This window comes from Parasteatoda tepidariorum, chromosome 5, assembly GCF_043381705.1.
Source record: "Parasteatoda tepidariorum isolate YZ-2023 chromosome 5, CAS_Ptep_4.0, whole genome shotgun sequence".
Lineage (NCBI taxonomy): Eukaryota > Metazoa > Arthropoda > Arachnida > Araneae > Theridiidae > Parasteatoda > Parasteatoda tepidariorum.
This window is the reverse complement of record NC_092208.1, coordinates 88,496,427-88,514,737: the sequence shown is the minus strand read 5'-3', so window position 1 is coordinate 88,514,737 and position 18,311 is coordinate 88,496,427. Positions and strand designations below refer to the sequence as shown.

Here is an 18,311-nt window from a genome sequence, read left to right as displayed (position 1 = left end):
ATATGAAATTATTAGGTACATGGTTCGTTTGAACATGTGACCCCTTTCTTGAGGGAAGATCAGACCCCTCAAAATTTCTACAGAGGGAGGGTTTACCCGAATTTTCAAAATAAATATGAAACGAAATTTCTCATATGATCTAACCAAAAACAAATAATATTTTATTATTGTTGCGTATTTTGAGATAGGATCTTCCGTATCAATATTGCTGAGATACAGGATTGTTCTCCTTTTGGGGAACTACAATTTTGTATCCAGTAAGAAGCCCTTAACGATACTAGAATATTAAATTCTAGAGTAACGACACATTTGTGTCCTTTTCTTATTTCTTTCATTCACTTTAGAAATATATGTGAATAATGAAATTCTGTGTATGTGTTTTTAAGTTTATTATTTCTAATTTGTTTTCTGTATATTAACTTAAAAAACAAAAAGAATCTTCACTTACAGCATTTTGTGGTGTTATTAAACAGAATTTTTCGTAGAAAAAAATATTTAATAAGATTAGAGACTCTAAATCTTTTTGTTTATGTTTTTGCTATATGTTTATGTGTTCATAAATTTTGATACATTACCTATAGAAGATAATTTGATGCAAACATTACATAATGTTATACATAATAGATATGCATGTTGTCTTGTGCACAGCTCTTACTTTAGATTTGTTATTTTTGTTTTGCTTGAAGCTTTTTATTTGATCAATTAGTGTGTGTTTTGTTATAATTTTATTGAAAATTCTGATGGAAGGGGTTGCAAGTAATTAACCATAATTTTTCTAAATTTAATAATGAAATAAAATTTTTTTGGAGAGGGGGGATGTAATATAGAATTTCTCATACGAGTCATTCTATATTAACTGGTAAGCTTAAAACATATGTTTCTTATCAAGTTTAAGATGTAGAAGTCGGTCTCTCACAAAGATCCATAAAAAGTCAAGATGAACCAAATAAGGCCAGATAAAAGATTATTTTCTGAAGTTAATGGGCAATAATTCATAGATAAAGTATGCATTAAGATAGTCCCCAAAATTCCCAGCGTCAGAGTGGCGCTATCCTTTTAGGGAATCAAAATCTCTACATATTATCAATTGAATGACGTTTCATTAAGATAAGAATATCCTTGCAGCCACCTCCATTTCAGAACCTCCCTTTAAATATCAAGAGCCCCCAAAAATTCGTGGCTTTTTCATATTTTTCACGGCTAGATAAATCTGTGCTAATTCTCAACATTCCTGTTAGGGAAACCTACCTATGTTCGCGATACAAAACTCCAGCGAACAATGTTTTCAATACTTATTATAACTTAATAAAATGCCTTTTTATCTGAATAAGCATATATATATTCGTTACACTTTGCACAAGCAATAATTTGAATAATAGGATATACCTAAGTTTAAGTTCCGAATAATACTCTTAACCGCTCGATTCTATAAAATATATTATTCGTTTTAAAAAAATGATCATTGAATTTTCTTAATGACCACTAAGCGTTTGATACTTATTACACATGCGTAGTAGTCCGATGCATGAAAAATAACAAATCAAAACCTCTGGGGGTACTGGATTGGAGATCGATCGATCTCTGATTCAGGTCAAAATTACGATCTGTGGATGAATGAATGGATGTATGAATGGGTCAACCTTATGAACAGGTGTGACGAATTATGTGATAGAAGTTGTATTCTTGACCATAGGTGGCACCTCTGAAAAACAAGAATCACCCTCTCTGCCTTAAATTTGCTCGGTTTTACCAAGCAGGTTTTCCCGTGTGGCAAGTGGCATTAGAACCAACCAACCAACTCTTAACCGCTTCGTCGTACGGAAGAAACAGGAAGCGTGCCCACCGGCCCGCATGCTTATTCGGAAATCATCATGCGCTGAGATCCTCTTCGAGAATCTTCGAAGCTTTTGGCTATAAAAACGTTTCGGCGCATACTCATTGTTGCGCTTTTTATTAGTCATAAGGAATCAGCAACTTTTCTGGTGAAGATAAGACATATTTACAAGTGCATAAAGCAACATACAATTATGGGGTTTTATAATTAAATTTACGAATTGAAGAAGCCGAAAATATTAGAAAAGAATAATTTTTCAGAAATCGGGTGGTGATGTGTGTAAAAATCAATTGTTTACAATCATAATATAAATCCACTAACAAGGGAAACTAGGGAAGTGTGACTCGCAAATTTTGAAATAAACTAGTGGGATGTATGCCTTATGAGGAATAATTTGAGGGGGAAAGATTCGTTTCGGCCCATAGAAGGTCCTGTGAGAGATAAAAAATAATTCAATATATAGAAAAATCGGTATTTTATTACTTCAATGCAGACTATTAATTATTGTAATTGTCTCATACTCCAATTAATTTGTAATTAATTGGATAATTAATTAATTTGCTAATTAATAAATTATTCAGAAAATGAATTAATTATTAATTAATTGTTAATTAATTGTTAATTAGTTATTAATTAATTAATTGATTTGCAATCACCACCAATTAATTTGGACAATTTAAAAAAAAAAATTTTTTAAAAATTTGATGTGAATTTTTTTTAAAAATTAACCTAACAGGTTTTTCTGATAAACTACAGATATATAAAGTTTTCGAAATCAATTTTGACAATAAATATGCATTATATAGTACGTGAAAGTACCACAAATTTAATTGGAGTATGAGACAATCACTAATAGCCTGCATTGATGCAATAAAATAACGATTTTTCTATATATTGAATTATTTTTTATCTCTCATAGGACCTTCTATGGGCCGAAACGAATGTTTCCCCTTAAAATTATTCCTTATAAGGTATACATCCCACTAGTTTATTTCAAAATTGGCGAGTCACACTTCCCTAGTTTCCCTTGTAAGTGTTAATGTGTACGTACAATCAAGGATTTACTCTTTTATAATAAATAACGTTTGACAAATAATATATGCAGCACATTTTACTGAAAAAAATATGTTAGAAATGGCTGCCTCGTTACATTTTCAATAATTTGCAAAAGTACTAATTTTCATCATAAATAAACACATGAACTTCCTAACGAGAGATCAAAAATAGGATAATTCATTTATTTCTTTTTCATCTAAGAATTTGTTATTGAATTTCAGCTTTCTTTTATTTTTAGCACAGCTGAAAAAACAACTCAATTTTTTAATTACATGTTTTTATTTTTAATATCTATGATTATTAAATTATGTAGAAAGTAGTGGTTGTCATAGTTCTGAAATTTTCATTTAATTCAGTTTTGGAATTTTTTGAATGAATGCATTGTGAAATATTATACGTATGATTAATTTTTGTTAGAATCTTTTTTTTTATGATTATTTAATTTACAAAGCGATGAATAAAGAAAATGAAGTTAGTATTAACTAATAATAATTTTCCTAACTAATAATAAATTTTAACTTTTTTTAATTTTAATTTTATTTAAGTTATATTTTATCACATTTACTGAATTGGGAAAAATAAATAGTAGACTTTTCAATGATTTTAATTTGTCTTGTAAATTTTGCTTATTTTAATTAATTTAAAGGGAATAATAAGAAATATATTTTCAAAATGAGGCTTTATAGTCATAACTCTACAATATTTACTTTATTCCTTTTATAATTCTACATATTTTTTACTTGTCAGCTTGCAATTACGTAAAGAGGTGTAGGAGTTTCTATTCATTTTGATTTTTGAGTTAGTGTTATGAGAATAAAATTACAAAATAGTTGAAGAAATGGATTTTTTTTCCTAGAAATTTTCAGGTTAAAGTTAGTTAACTCTGGGTCCAACGTATCTTTCACCAAGCAAACGAAAATTCTTGTGCTCATTTATCATATATTTATAATGCCTTTTTTTATTTCCATTCCTTCGGTTTTCTATTTAAAATAATATCAATTTTTTTATCGATAACGTCAAAAAATGAAGTGCATTAGCACTACATTCCATTTTTTCTATTGCTTCAAGTTTGCAAAATTAGCAATATACAATTTGTGGGCAAAAGCAGTCTGCTCTTGATATGTATTTTACTATTCTTGATATGTTGAGATTAATATTTTAGAACATATTTTTCTACTTTTTAGAACACACACTGTTCTGAACTTGTTATCTCGAAAACTCGCTATTTTTGAAACTTTTGTAGCATCCCTGCAACTTTGAGATATCGAGTGTATACTGTATTTCAATTTACGATCTTTCTCTCTGGTCCTTTATGCAGTCTTGGATGATTACTTAAATCCTATACCACAATGGCCGTTTCTTAATTTGCAACGGAGTATAGCTATCATGAATGGTAATGATCTTTTGCAGTACTTAGATATCTCATCAGAATTTCATCAATTAAACTTCGATTTAAAAAATATACATCAAAACCTACAGAAAAGAATTACTGAAGGGATCCCAACAGAGAAATTTTAGCTGGTCTTTGGAATGAATTGAATAAAGAAGAAAAAAAATAACGATTACTATTTCGATTTACGATCTTTCTTTCTGGTACGTGAGAAATCAAAGTAGTGCTTTGATTCGTCTAACAACAAATGGGAAATAAAAAATGAAAAAACAAGCTGTATAGATTTTGTTTGTTTGTTTTTTTCCTCTTATAACCTACCCTCTTATTGTTACAATGATAAAAGAATACTGTTGTCCAGAAAACAGTATTTTACGTTTTTTTTCTGCTTTCTTTTCGAAGCTAAAAGAAGACAAAAATACTTAAGTGACGCGAAACGGAAAATGCTCTCTCGAGGAGAAATAAAGCAGATTAATGGATGCATCAAACAAAAAAGAGGAGAGGAGAAAAACACAAATTGATATACTTATTAATTAATGATAAGATTTTATTCTTTTTTTGTCTTCATAACACGAGAAACGCAGCTTAGTCGAATTAACCCTTTGCACTCCGAGTACTTTTAAAAGCTGGCTGATCTAATATCAGCACTATACCATTTAAAATGCACAATATAATATTATTACACAATTTTAAATTTCTTAAAATAATGTGGTTACTAATTATTAGGGTATAAAAGTGCAAAGAGTTAAACTATTAGCTAAACGAGGCTGAAAGAAGATAAAAATACTTCAGTAACGCCAAACGAAAAATGCTCTCTCTCTCGAGGGGAAATAAAACTGATTAATGGATGCATCAAACAAAAAAGAAAACATAAATTGATATACTTATCAATTAATGATAAGATTTTATATTTTTCTTATCTTCATAACACGAGAACGAGAGATTGTATCAAGCCAGCATGCACGAGAGAGAATGTAAAGGTGTTAAAGCATCTTAAAAAATATTCGTTAACTGCAGTAGAACCAGGAAAGTGATAACCAATTAAATTTAAAGAGGAGGAGAGTTTTAAAGGGATTGGTTAAGTTAGCCCTCCTTAAAAAAAATAAAGAAAGAATAAAGAAAGGCGAGAGGAGAGGGGTATCACTCCCCCCAGGGAGTGCAATGACCGCGTTGACCATCGTGGAAAGGGAGAACAGAAAGTTAGAATAAATTTAAACTGCTACATAAAAAAAGGAAATAAAAGTTTAAAAAAATTAAAAGATTAGATATAAATAAAAGATCGAATTGTTACGTTACACAGAGTGTAAATGTGACAAATAGCATAAAACAGTTTTCAATTTTAAAAAAAAATTTCACTAAATTCAAATGACTTGTAAGAAAAGATTTGTTACTTCTTTATGCACTTTTCTTGATAGAGATAGTCCGTGATAATCTATCTTAAAGCACTAATAGTGAATAGCATTTCATTTATATTTCGTATATTGCAATTCATTTATAATTTATCATAAATTGTTAAACTATTAATCAAAATTTTTTTTGATAAATCTGTAATCCTATTCTGCAAAACAAAATCCTTTTTACTATACCAATCCTTATAAACCGGAATATAATAATGCGCCGACAGTTTTCTAAACGGCATATTTATATGCAAAAACCTTGATATTATTAAGATTTTGTGAAGCTATTTTTGGGTATCGAGAATATTTGCATTTTAAGAAAAGCTGGTTCAGCATATTGCCAAGATCTTTGTGTATTTTTAGAATTATTTGAAAAGACTTGTCAAAGTTTTAAACGAAATAGAACTTTAAACAGGAGATAAAACGAAATTTAGATGGCTAAGTATTTAGCATATTGTTATGCATTGTTCATTCTTTAAAAGTCATGGATTTTAAATAAAAACAAATAAACATTAAGTTCATGCTAGGGAAGAGATTTTTATCGGATTTATCACTTTAAAAAGTCGGTATTAAACCATACTTTATCTTGAACCATGATTCGATTGAAATTTGCTATAAAATTAATACGATGATAAATTGAACCATATGTGCACGTTCAAATTAAAAGATAGTACACGAAGGAAAAAATTCTGGTAAACTTACTATACTGTATCGTAGAGGCATTATGCAAACATTATTACAAAAAAAGTACCTGATAAAAAGTAATAATTCTTGTATAAAAATCAAAATATACATATACGGTATTTAAACCATGCATATGGTAACGTTTTCCATTCATGTGGTAACGGTTTATCGGAAATGTCTGTTTTCAAAATTATATTTCCTATTAACGCACAGTTAATAAAAAATACAAAACTGAAAAGTAAAATTAACCGAATAACTAACTGGTTTTTATGCTGTGCTCTAAGATATGGGAAATTTCCAACTTTTATCACATTTATCAATTTTTAAGACACATTATAAAACAATATTTTATCATTAATTTTATCCATATTTTTAGCTAAGCACTTCGGCAAAAAATGCCGTGCTTTTCGGTGTTCCCATAAACCCAGAAAGCTGGTAAATGCTACCATATTCTGATCATTTTAACTATGCTTTTTAAAGATTACGACATGTTTGTGCACGTTTTGAAATTTCTAACAGGGTACGTTACATAATTTCTTCCTCTAATGCAGGGGTGGCGAACCTTTATACACCAACGTGCCATTTTCTCTAAAAAATTGCTTAATGAGGTCATAGACGTGCCGTCAAATAATTTTGACTTCGTGATTATTGGGAAAAGAATAGTACTAAATAATATCAACTCAAAACTCTTTATTTACATTGAAAAAAAGACATTTTGCAATGTCTCAGTTAGGACTGGGCTATAAATCGATCTATCGCGACATATCGATTTAACGCCTATATCGGCAGGCCGATACAGCGACTTTCGTTCCAGGCGATGCATCAGAAATCTGATTTAAGTAAAGTATCTGATCTGATCGAGTAAAGAAGACGAACACAAAACGATATACCGATACAAGACACGCAAGGATCTTTTCTTACGTTCCGATGCCAACTCGCACTGTGGAAGACGATATTCGTTTTGTTATGTTGAAACGGCCTTGATTGATGAGCGGTAAAATCGGAATCAGTTTTGAGAACATATATCATGATCTCGCATGTTCGTTTTCGCACCTCTTAGTTTTTGTTTTTTTTCTGCTTTGTCGCGACTTGATATCGTTTCTTGCAGATTATTTTCAGTGGGACTGACTTTGTGATTGCCGTCATTACCTTGTTCTGAACGTAATCTATAATTGAAAAGAATATATAAAGAAGTGTTTCTTAATTAATTAGGTAAATTTTTTTTTAAAACAAAACTTTCTTTTTTATTTTTAAATGTGAAAATTAATTTTGATAAGTGTTTAAGTAATTTCTTACATTATTGAATTTATTACAATCGGAAATCTAATTTAAGGTGCCCATAAAGAATTAAATTAAGAAGTAATTCAATTTGTTAGGCTATTTTTTATTTTATTTTAATTTATTAAAAACTTTTTGGATAAAACTTCTAATAATTTAATGGGTTTTTATTGCTGATTTTAAATTTATAAATCTTTAGTTGTTTAATTTTTATAAATAAAATTAAAACAAAACTTATTTTTTGTCTTTTGGATTTGGACATAAGTGAATCAACTTTGTTTATTCAAAAAAATTAATAATGTTTGCGATTGCGACTTCTTTTTTTTTAAATTCATTTAGCACTTCGTTTTATTAAAGAGTGTAATTGTGTTTTTTAATTTTCTTTCCATATTGTCAGTTAAATATATTATCGAATATCATATTTCTTTTGTTTTTAATTTTAAGTATTTAAACCTTACTTTGTTTGTTTTTTCGTGCAGAATTCGATAATTATTCAATTTAACTTTTTTAATGTGAAATAATAATGATAAAAAAATAGTGTTGTTTTAAAAGTGTTTTTTTTTTTTTTTTTTTTTTTTTTTTTTTTAAAGCATACAAATAATTTTTAACGAACATATTTTTTAAATTTTCTTTTTATATTGTTAGGTAAATATATTGATAAATTACAATTTTATTTATTTTTTTTATTATTTATTTTTAAACTAAGAAATCTTTCGTTATTTCCGCAATCATTTTTAGAAAATATAACATTAATATCTTTCTTAAGCAAAACATCAAATTCATAAATTGATTTAAATCAATCTGAGTATGAAGTTTTGATAGAAATTCGACTTTCTGCACCTTACAAGTAAATGAATTTCAAAAATACTATATCGCGATGCGTCGCTATATCGTGATGCAAAACTGACGATGCATCACGATACAAAATTTCTTATATCGCCCAGTCCTAGTCTCAGTTATACAAGTAATTCAACTTAAAGTAACATCCGTGTGACTTCTGTTGTTGCAGATTAGATGACCAATNGATAAGCATTTTTTCTTATTTGCTTCTTTTATCTCACTTTCCCCCATCCCTAAACAGACCAAGCAGATGTTTTTTAGCATTAATTTTTAATTTTTTTATTAATAATTGTTTATTATTTTGTTTGCTTTCTGTGAATTTTAATTTAATTTTTACATATGCCTCATAGCGTAAGAACACTTGTGCAATAACAATTCATAGTGTAACAACAATTGTGATCGGTGAAGTGCCCAAAATATTGTGTCGCGTGCCATTGGTTCGCCATCCCTGCTCCAATGATTCGAATGAGGCGGTTTTTAGAGGTAAAGTACGTTTGGAGAATATCTGCTTTATGTTTTTGTAGTTGTTTCTAATGCGACTTTCCAATATCAGCATGCCTGCTTGGTGAAACCAAGTAAATTTAAGCAGGGACTGCATTTCTTATTTTTCAGTGGCGCCATCTATGGCCTAGACTTCAGCCACACACATCTCACAACCTGTTTATGGGACGTATATACTTCTATTTATTCCACCACAGATAATAATTTTGACCTGAACCAGAGAACGATCTTTCCCCGATTCAGTATCCAAAGAGGTATAATTTGTTATGGTAATATGGGGGACTTTGTGACCTGACAGATTTAACATGCACCTGTCACCATTTACTACACGGGGAGTCTTCGGTCAACTGAAATCGAACCCATGACCTCTTGAACATGGGCTCAACGCCCTACCAATCGAGTTATCCCAGTCTTTTTTACTTGTATAACAGAAATGGTGAACATTTTTTCGTTAGTGCTCCAGGTAAACTAAGTCAGAATTAATTAATTATCTCGATGAATCACATTTTTGAACATACGACTTTTTGAAATTTAATATCTCAGAAGCTATTTGATCAGTTTCTTTCAATTTAGGAATTGAAAGAATAAATTAAACATTCATTAAATTTATTCTTTCAATTTTATCATTTAAAATTATATACCTTAAAATGGTGTAAAAGCTTGTATGCCTCACAATTCAAAATCCTTCACTATTGCTAAATAAAATGAAAGGAAAATAATAAATTTGTTTTCCACGAGAAAGAAAATAAAAAATTTCTTTTTCGTGGAGTCATTTATGGATAAAGCAATTATATAACTGTGTGAAAAAAATTTCTGTTTGCTTAAGTTCTCGAGATATAGCAAAATACACAAAAAAGTGACATCAACAATAAGAACACTAATGATGCTCCCCTACTTGAAACTATTGTGATGCTATTTTCTAGAGTGTTGATACTCCTCCCCCCCCCCCTCATATTTCTAGAAACAAGACACCATTCCATTGAAGAAAATTTATGTTTATTCAAAGAATTTACGCTTTACGTCTAATTTAAAACATCGTGTACTTATTTAGCATTTTTAACGTTTGGTCCCCAAATCATTATTGAGTCCTAATTCGCGAAAATCCGATTATTTAATCAAAAGTTATTTAAGGTGTTCATGTTTTTATTTTGCACGCTGTACATGTAAAAAAAAATAAACTTATCAATTAACCTATGTTATTGAAGAGAAACTAGTCAACTGAAGAAATATTTTTGAGTCGCAACTTAAAAAAATGGTGATGATTCAAAAAAAAAAAAAAGGATTCATCAATGAAAAGCTGAATAGACGCCATTGTATGAATCGCCGCTGCAATCCATCGTGGGTGACGATAATCATGGGAGTTACTACTACACCATAACGGTCCAACCTCAATGATATTTATAAACATAAAAAAAAGGTAAAAAAAAAACGTGATCCACTGCGTGAACAACTTTAAGGTATATTACTAATATACCAAAGATTACTAATATGCAAATATACCAACTTTGTTAATTCAGTTTGTAAAATTAATTTTGTGTAATTCATTTCAAAGTTAATGTTACAGAGCTACACTTCGGCATCTCCTAAGGCAAATAAACGAGAGTTCAGTGCCTGCCTTTAAAAAATGTATGTATAAGAGGTGAACAACTTTAAAAGTATACTACTAATGCACTAATTTACCAAACTTTAATCTAAAAAGTGAATTTTGCCAATCATTCCTTTCCCTTGTAACACATTACTAATATACATTGACAAAGAACGTGCTGTCCCATCATATGCCCAGTATTTAACACAGGGAATTGAACCCCGACCCAAGCCTTGGTTGATGAAGAGTTTACCAACCAGAATGTGGCCTTTACTTCCAGACAATCTGGTAGCCATCGATCTGAGACTGGGAGGGAGGGCAGTATTCAAGCTAATAACGAAAATAAAACCCTCGTTGCTTTTTCATATATCTCTTACATCAAGATGCTAGTCATGTGATCAGCATTGTACACCGACCACCTTTACTTCCCAGGCAATCTGGCACCCATCGATTTGAAGTCAGCAACGGGAATAGTAGCCCTGGTACATCCTATAAAAGAATTTCTTTAACCCAGAAGAAAGAACCTTTTTCAAAATTTAGATTTATTCCAGTGTTTTTTTTTTTTTCGTTTTTTTAAAAAAAAACTTTTTTTCTGCTACTAGATTAACCAAACCCCTTAAAAAAGAAACATCGTTATTCTGTATAATGTATAATGTCAAAAGCGGGATAACCTTCGCTAACCTAGTTTATTGTGAACGTGAGTTTTAGTGGAGACTATTAAGTTATAGTTGATGTAATCTCCAACGTGTTATTCCGCCATTTAGACTATTTTAATGGCGCTCGATTCAATCTCTTCCGGATTGGGCGACCGGATCTTAGTGGAAGTGAAGCCCTTCCACTATAGATTGATAATTTGTAAGCTAATCCTTTATTTCCTATTCTGCCTGATGAGTTTCCTGGCAGTAAGGATGAATTTCCATTATCACTTTCGAATGACGTAAGTGCGAAGGGTTAGTAAATATTCCGTTCGTGATATTAGGAACTGATAAAAGTTTTTATTTTAATGGGAATTTAGAACAATCTTGAATATCTGGATGAATTCAATTATATTATCCCGCATATTGAAAAAAATTGATCCAGGCAAGAACAGTAAATTACATTTTAAGACTTTTCCTTGACTTCTGGCGGCAGTGAAGAGCCATTTATAAAATTTAGTGCAACGTTTACTCGATGATTCTTAGATTCTGATGATACGTTGTTAGAAATACGGAAGATATTGAAAAGCAGATATGTTTTTAATAATGTCATTCAATAACAAAAGAAAAGAAAATTCTTCTGAATAACAAAATTTTGCATTACTGGCGACAAAGAAAATTTTATCGCAAAACAATAAACAGTATTTAACGAAAAGTTTGGCTTGCAGGATGTAGTTTTCCACGCTAGAGAGCACTGCAAGCTCTCGACTGCCTATACTTCCGGCTTACTCTTTTTGGTGCATTTTGAAACCATTTGGCTCACCACGTGATTATTATGTTTTGAGACTTTCTTGCGTAGTATTTCTTGTATACGTGTATTTGTTACCTGATTTATTGTTTGTGCTTAAAAGAAGAATCGTCATTTCAAGACCTATCTTTTCAAGACGTGAGAATTGTCATTTGAAAAAAGAATTGTTATAAAACACTTCTTACCTTATTAACAATATCCCAGTTCTGGAGGTTTTCGTGGTTTTCCTCTCTATGTAACGCAAATGTGCATTAGTTCCATCAAAAAGTCCTCCACGAGGGCAAATTTCTCCCAATACTTGATTTAGGAGTTCCCTTGTGTTCTACATTGGGTTCAAAATTACAAGGCTTCGGAGTTGAAAATTAGTAGTAGTAAACCCAAAATTGGGTCGGCTGTTCAACGACTGCTATAAAAATAAAAAATAAAATTAAAAAAAATATGTATAAAATATAAAACTAGCGTGTTTTTAAAAAATTGAACGTTGTTTTCTTTATTTACTTTTGTAGGCGATTTTTCCTCTAAAACAGTTGTATTTGTAGAAATCAAAACATCTAATTATCTCTTTAGATAAATCGACGCATCATAAATTGTGTTATTTGTAATAAATCAACTTTTCTCGCTGTTTCTGAATGTGACACAGTGTTATTTTTAAATCTTCTTTTTATTTCATTTCAGTCAAATAGAATGAAGCAATATTTCAACAGAAAAGCAACAACAAACAATGAGAAACAAGTCAAATATAAGAAAAAAACATATCGAATGTGTTTTTGCATCACTGTTTTTATTTTTTTAACAATTCTATTGAAATTCAACTAAAATAATAAACCTTTACAAATGTTGATAGATTCAGCTCTAGAGTTTCAAGTAAAAATCAATAATTTTTGTCTTCATTCTCTAAAATAAAACGCGTAATTGAAGCGAATGCTATGAAAATCTATGATCCCAATATGTATAAGAAGGAAATATTTGCTTGAACTCAATAAAAAGATGGAAAAGACTTTCTACTTATTCTAAAGTAACGAAAACAAAAGAGTTATTTCGAATTGCTATTGAAGAACATTAAATAATTGTTAATTATGTTTTCATTTTTTTTTCATATTCAGTTTTCTAACATTCAGTATTTGTTTTATATCTTGCTTTAATTTCAAAATCGTTTATGTACTGTCACGTTTGGATTTTTCACGTACTAGAACTTATAATAACGTACAAGGTAAATTTGATAATTAATTAATGTAGTCTGATTTTTTATCTTGTCTCGTTTAGACGGTCTTAAACGGTCTTGTTTTAATTTCAAATTCCTTTAAGTACGGTCACGTTTGGAATTTTCACGTACTAGAACTTATAATAACGTACTAGGTAAATAAGATAATTAATTAATGTAGACGGTTTTTAATCTTGTTTTGTTCAGACGATCTTCTTGAAATTTCAAAATCCTTCAAGTACGGTCACGTTTGGATTTTTCACGTACTAGAACTTATAATAACGTACTAGGTAAATAAGATAATTAATTAATGTAGACGGTTTTTGATCTTGTTTTGTTCAGACGGTCTTCTTGTAATTTCAAAATCCTTTAAGTATGGTCACGTTTGGAATTTTCACGTACTACGACTTATGATTACGTACTAGGTAAATATGATAATTAATAAATGCAGACGGTATTTAAAGTAACGAAATAGGACACAATAATGTATTATTCTCTGAATAAACATTCATTTTTTTCGATGGATTAGGATTTCTGACCCCCAAAATATAGCAGCAATCTGTGAAATAGGATCCCCATAGTTTGATCAAGAGGACCAAATTTGGATTCTTGACCCTCAGAATTTGTGGGGTGGCCACAATATGGGGGGGTAGCTCAATTGCTTACGCAAGAGCAGAATGTCTGTCATCTTAAATGTCTTTTAGTGGACCTGTTACTTATCGCTTCTGTTTAAAATCTAATTGATATTCCTCGATATCAGATTCGTTAGAGAAACTGTTCCATATGCCCAGCCATGTCATTATCTCATTTCTTTGTGTTTTGTCAAATCATACGAGTCAGTGAGAGAACACCAGGGCTGATACTAAGTCAATAACAAAAACAAGACTGAATTGGAGAAATTGTGTCTTAAAAATTCGGTAACTCAAAAATCATCCAATTTTGAATAAAAGTCATGAACATTTTACGGGGACCATATTTCCCAGATTGCGGCTACCCCTATATTTTGGGATTCAAATATCCGAATCCATCGAAAAAAGGGTATAGTACACACGCACATTGTACTACATTCAGTCTACGTATATATGTACGCATAATTTATGATAACAATTATTATCTGTCTAAACATATATTATGTATACATGTATATATTATATGTATATGCATATATTATGTAATAATCATGTATGTATTTACAGCCCCCGATCTATGCACCCATATACTTCCAGCTTACCTACTTACCAACACATATAATACCTACGTACATATAATATGTATTGATACAAAGTATTTATTCTATCTATCCCACGTACAATGTATGCGTTTATTTATGCTCGTACATTCAAGATGAGTATGTTGTAACATAAAAATTTACTTTTACTTTCATCGAAAAGAATATGTCTGACAAGGAAGCAATTTATTCGTCAGGTTAAAATCTTTAAGGTTAGCCTCTAAACCAGAGGTCGCCAAAGTGGTCTATATAGACCCCCAAGGGTCTATTTAACAAAAGCAGGGGTCGATCTGAGACAGGGGGGTGAATGGGGGTCGATCCGAATCGGAAGGGTCAATTGTGGGTCGAAAAAAGAAACAGTTCTCAATACGCAAATCACACATACCTAATTAAGTATGTAAAATTTGTGAATTTTTTTTATAATTGACTCAATATCAGTTTCTTTATAAAACATAAATTAATAAACGTATATTTATTGGGGTGAAACAAGTATGTACGTACCACCGCGCAGTGGCACGAACTCAGCGCAGTTTATTTGGACAAGCGCATATGCATATATGCGCTTGTCCAAATGTCACGTGTGACGAGCATTGACGTTACAAATGCAAATATCATACGCAGTTTCAACCATCTTTGCAAACTGTGTTGAATATTTGCAGTGTCATTATTAAAACTTTTATGGTTTTGGATAATTAGTTATTGTTTCGATAAAACCATTCGTTTGGTTTAGATATCAATTTTAGTTATCAATGCACAAAAAAGAAGGTAAGCATTAATGATATGAATTAGTACAGCCCGCGACAAAACTATAGAACACTTTGTATTTTTTTACGAAAATTACAAAATTAACCAATTTTGACGAAAATTAAAATTTACCAATTTTGAACCTAATATAGCGAAGCTTGCAAAAAAGCACCAAGCCCACCCAACCTATTGATCAAGAAGCAGTAAATCTTTAGTTACTTTACTTATTATATCTACTTATGCATAATTACTTATTATTTAATAATAAGGTATTAAATTTCAATATTAATATATTTTTCATAAAACTATTGCTACATAATGTACTATTACTTTAATAAATGTTTAAAATCATAAAATAAATGTACAAACACAGTATCTAATAGAGTTTTATTTTAATTAACAGAAAATTACTTTTGTGGGGGTCGATGGAGATTTCGAAAAATTATGTAGGGGTCGATAATCAAAAAAGTTTGGCGACCCCTGCTCTAAACAATCAACACATCCTGTACGAGGTGTTGTATCACTGACTAAAGGTTTTGTTGTTTCTAGTGCTAGTGGCCAATATCAGCAAATCTTATTAGGAAAACCAAGCGAATTTAAATCAGAGGTTTCCTGTTTTAATTGGAGTTGTTGTTCGCGTTTCTTGTTTTTTATTGGCACTCTATAGCAGTGTTTCTCAAAGTGGGCGATAACGCCCCCTTGGGGGCGTTTGAAACCTAGAGGGGGGCGTTAAGGGGCCCAGAAAAAATGGGGGGCGTTGATGTGGGTTAGGGGGGCGATGTATAATTTGCAATTTCATTTACTTTACATAGTATTTTAAATTTCACTAAAATTAAAACACACCTACTACACAATAACGAATAATTAGTTTATATTTCTACTCTGTATGATGTTATAAAAACTTAAAATACTTAACATAGATTTCGTAGGATAGCCCGCACACCGTACGCAATCAAGTTGTAAGAAGTTTCTGCGGATAGATAAAGGGACATGATCGATGATAGTTAAAAAATTAGAGCATTATTTTAAACATTAGGAAAAAAACTAACATGCAGAGTTTTGAAATATTATACATATGTAAACTAACATAAATTGAAGTTTTCTTTACTTTTTTTCTTGTTTTTAACATAAGGGCAGTTTACAGCATTTTCCTAGCATTTTATTAGAAATTACTGATGTAAGAATCATCATTTTTATATAAAATGGAAATACGTATATAATTAAGATTTCAAAAAATTGTGTTAGAAATTTTTTTATATAATTATCCCATTACCGTCCAGTGTCAAATAGTATAAGTAAGCCTAAACAGTTCACTTATTGTAAACATAGTTTACTATTTCTATATATTTTAAATATGACAAATAATAAAAACGCTGGCTTAGGCGGCGGTTTTCATTTGAACCAGTTCTAAATTATAAACTTATATTCTATGAGAAATTACCCATATTTATCTATAATACGAAATGATATTAATTTATTTTCCGTAGTTAAATAAGTTATTATTGTTAGTAGTATTATTTACTAGTCGAAATATAAAATTTGAATTATCTTGTGATGAGAATCTTATATTATTATGATGATATATTATATCTTATTATGATGAGAATCTTATCTTACATCTTATTTTGTGATGAAATAGGAATTCCGTTTAAGAATATTATATCAGCTGCTACAGATGGTGCTCCAGCTATGACGGGTGTCAAAAAGGCTTCATATCGTACTTAAAAAAGAAAATTCCTGATGTGCTTGCTATACATTGCGTTATACATCGACAGCAATTAGTTGCTAGAAATTTAAGTGAACGACTATTTCAATCATTGTAACATGTCATCAGAGCAGTCAGTAAAATCCTAAATAACTCTTTAAATGACAGATTATTTAATCAGCTTTGTGTTGATAATGATGAAGATTTCAACAGATTGATCTTTCACACAGAAGTGCGTTGGCTATCAAAAGGAAATTGTCTGACTCGTTTTTACAATCTGTTTGACTCTGTCATAGAGTTCTTGGAAAACAAAGACACAGAATTGCGCGAAAACCTCATCACATCAAAGAATGATATCGCATACCTGACAGACCTTTATACATTGCTTAATGATATGAATCTCCAACTTCAAGGCGATGACTTGAACTTAATAAAAACAAAAAATGTCGTCGCTGCTTTCGTAGCCAAGCTGCTCTTACACAAAAAGAATATCGGCAGACGTGAGTTCCATAATTTTCCCAATTTATCAGTATCCTGCAACAACGACGACTTGCTCGTCTACTGCCAACATTTGGAAAATCTTCACAGTGATTTCATTGAAAGATTCCAGGACATTTTGAAATTGGAAATACCAGACTGGGTGTTAGATCCTTTTTCAAATGTCAACATAGCAATATCACCCCAGTTGGAAGAAGAACTTATAGAACTGACAACGAACGAGGAAATAAAAATCAAATACAAAAATGGCTACCAACAATTTTGGCTACAAAAGTCAATTCCGCAGTTGTACCCTGGATTGTGGTCTATCGTTGAACGATTTTTGATAGCATTCCCATCGTCATATTTGTGTGAACGTGGATTTAGCGCTGTGAAAACGCTACAAACCAAACGCGGCGACTTACGACTGTCTTTGGGTAAAATCGAACCTGATATCAACAAACTTATTAAATATCATCAAATTCATCCAGCTCATTAGATTAGTATAAAAACGAAAACTGAATACATATTTATATTGTTTCTTTTAATTTGATTAGAATATATTATTAATATTATAAAGTTGGGTTTTATTTGCTCTCACTGGTAAAAATTTCTAGTTTAGAATGTAAGTTTAAACATCAGAACCGACTAATATGTATAACTAAATTAATTAAAGTAATGAAATTGTGGTTTTTAAGTTTTAGGGGTGCATAAAAAATGGGGGGGGCGCTGAAAAATAATTGATTTTCAAAGGGGGCGGTAAAAGAAATAAGTTTGATAATCACTGCTCTATAGGGTCAAGAATACGACTTCAGCCAGACACACGTCACAGCCCGTTTATAAAGCGGCCGCATTCACACATATATTCATACATTCATCCACAGATAGCAATTTTGACCTGAGGGGACAAGGAGAACTTGTCTCCATGTTATGAGAACGTGGAGAACTTTG

The 18,311-nt window shown here is 30.7% G+C and overlaps 1 protein-coding gene across 1 annotated transcript in view; it reads left to right on the top strand.

Moving 5' to 3' along the window:
* Positions 1 to 17,859, top strand: part of LOC122268874 (SCAN domain-containing protein 3-like) — a 73,537-nt gene extending 55,678 nt beyond the window's left edge. The window contains exon 3 of the mRNA XM_043039648.2: positions 17,013 to 17,859. Within this exon, the coding sequence (XP_042895582.2) occupies positions 17,013 to 17,859 (847 nt within the window). The remainder of the gene's footprint in view (positions 1 to 17,012) is intronic.
* The last annotated feature ends 452 nt before the right edge of the window (positions 17,860 to 18,311 follow it).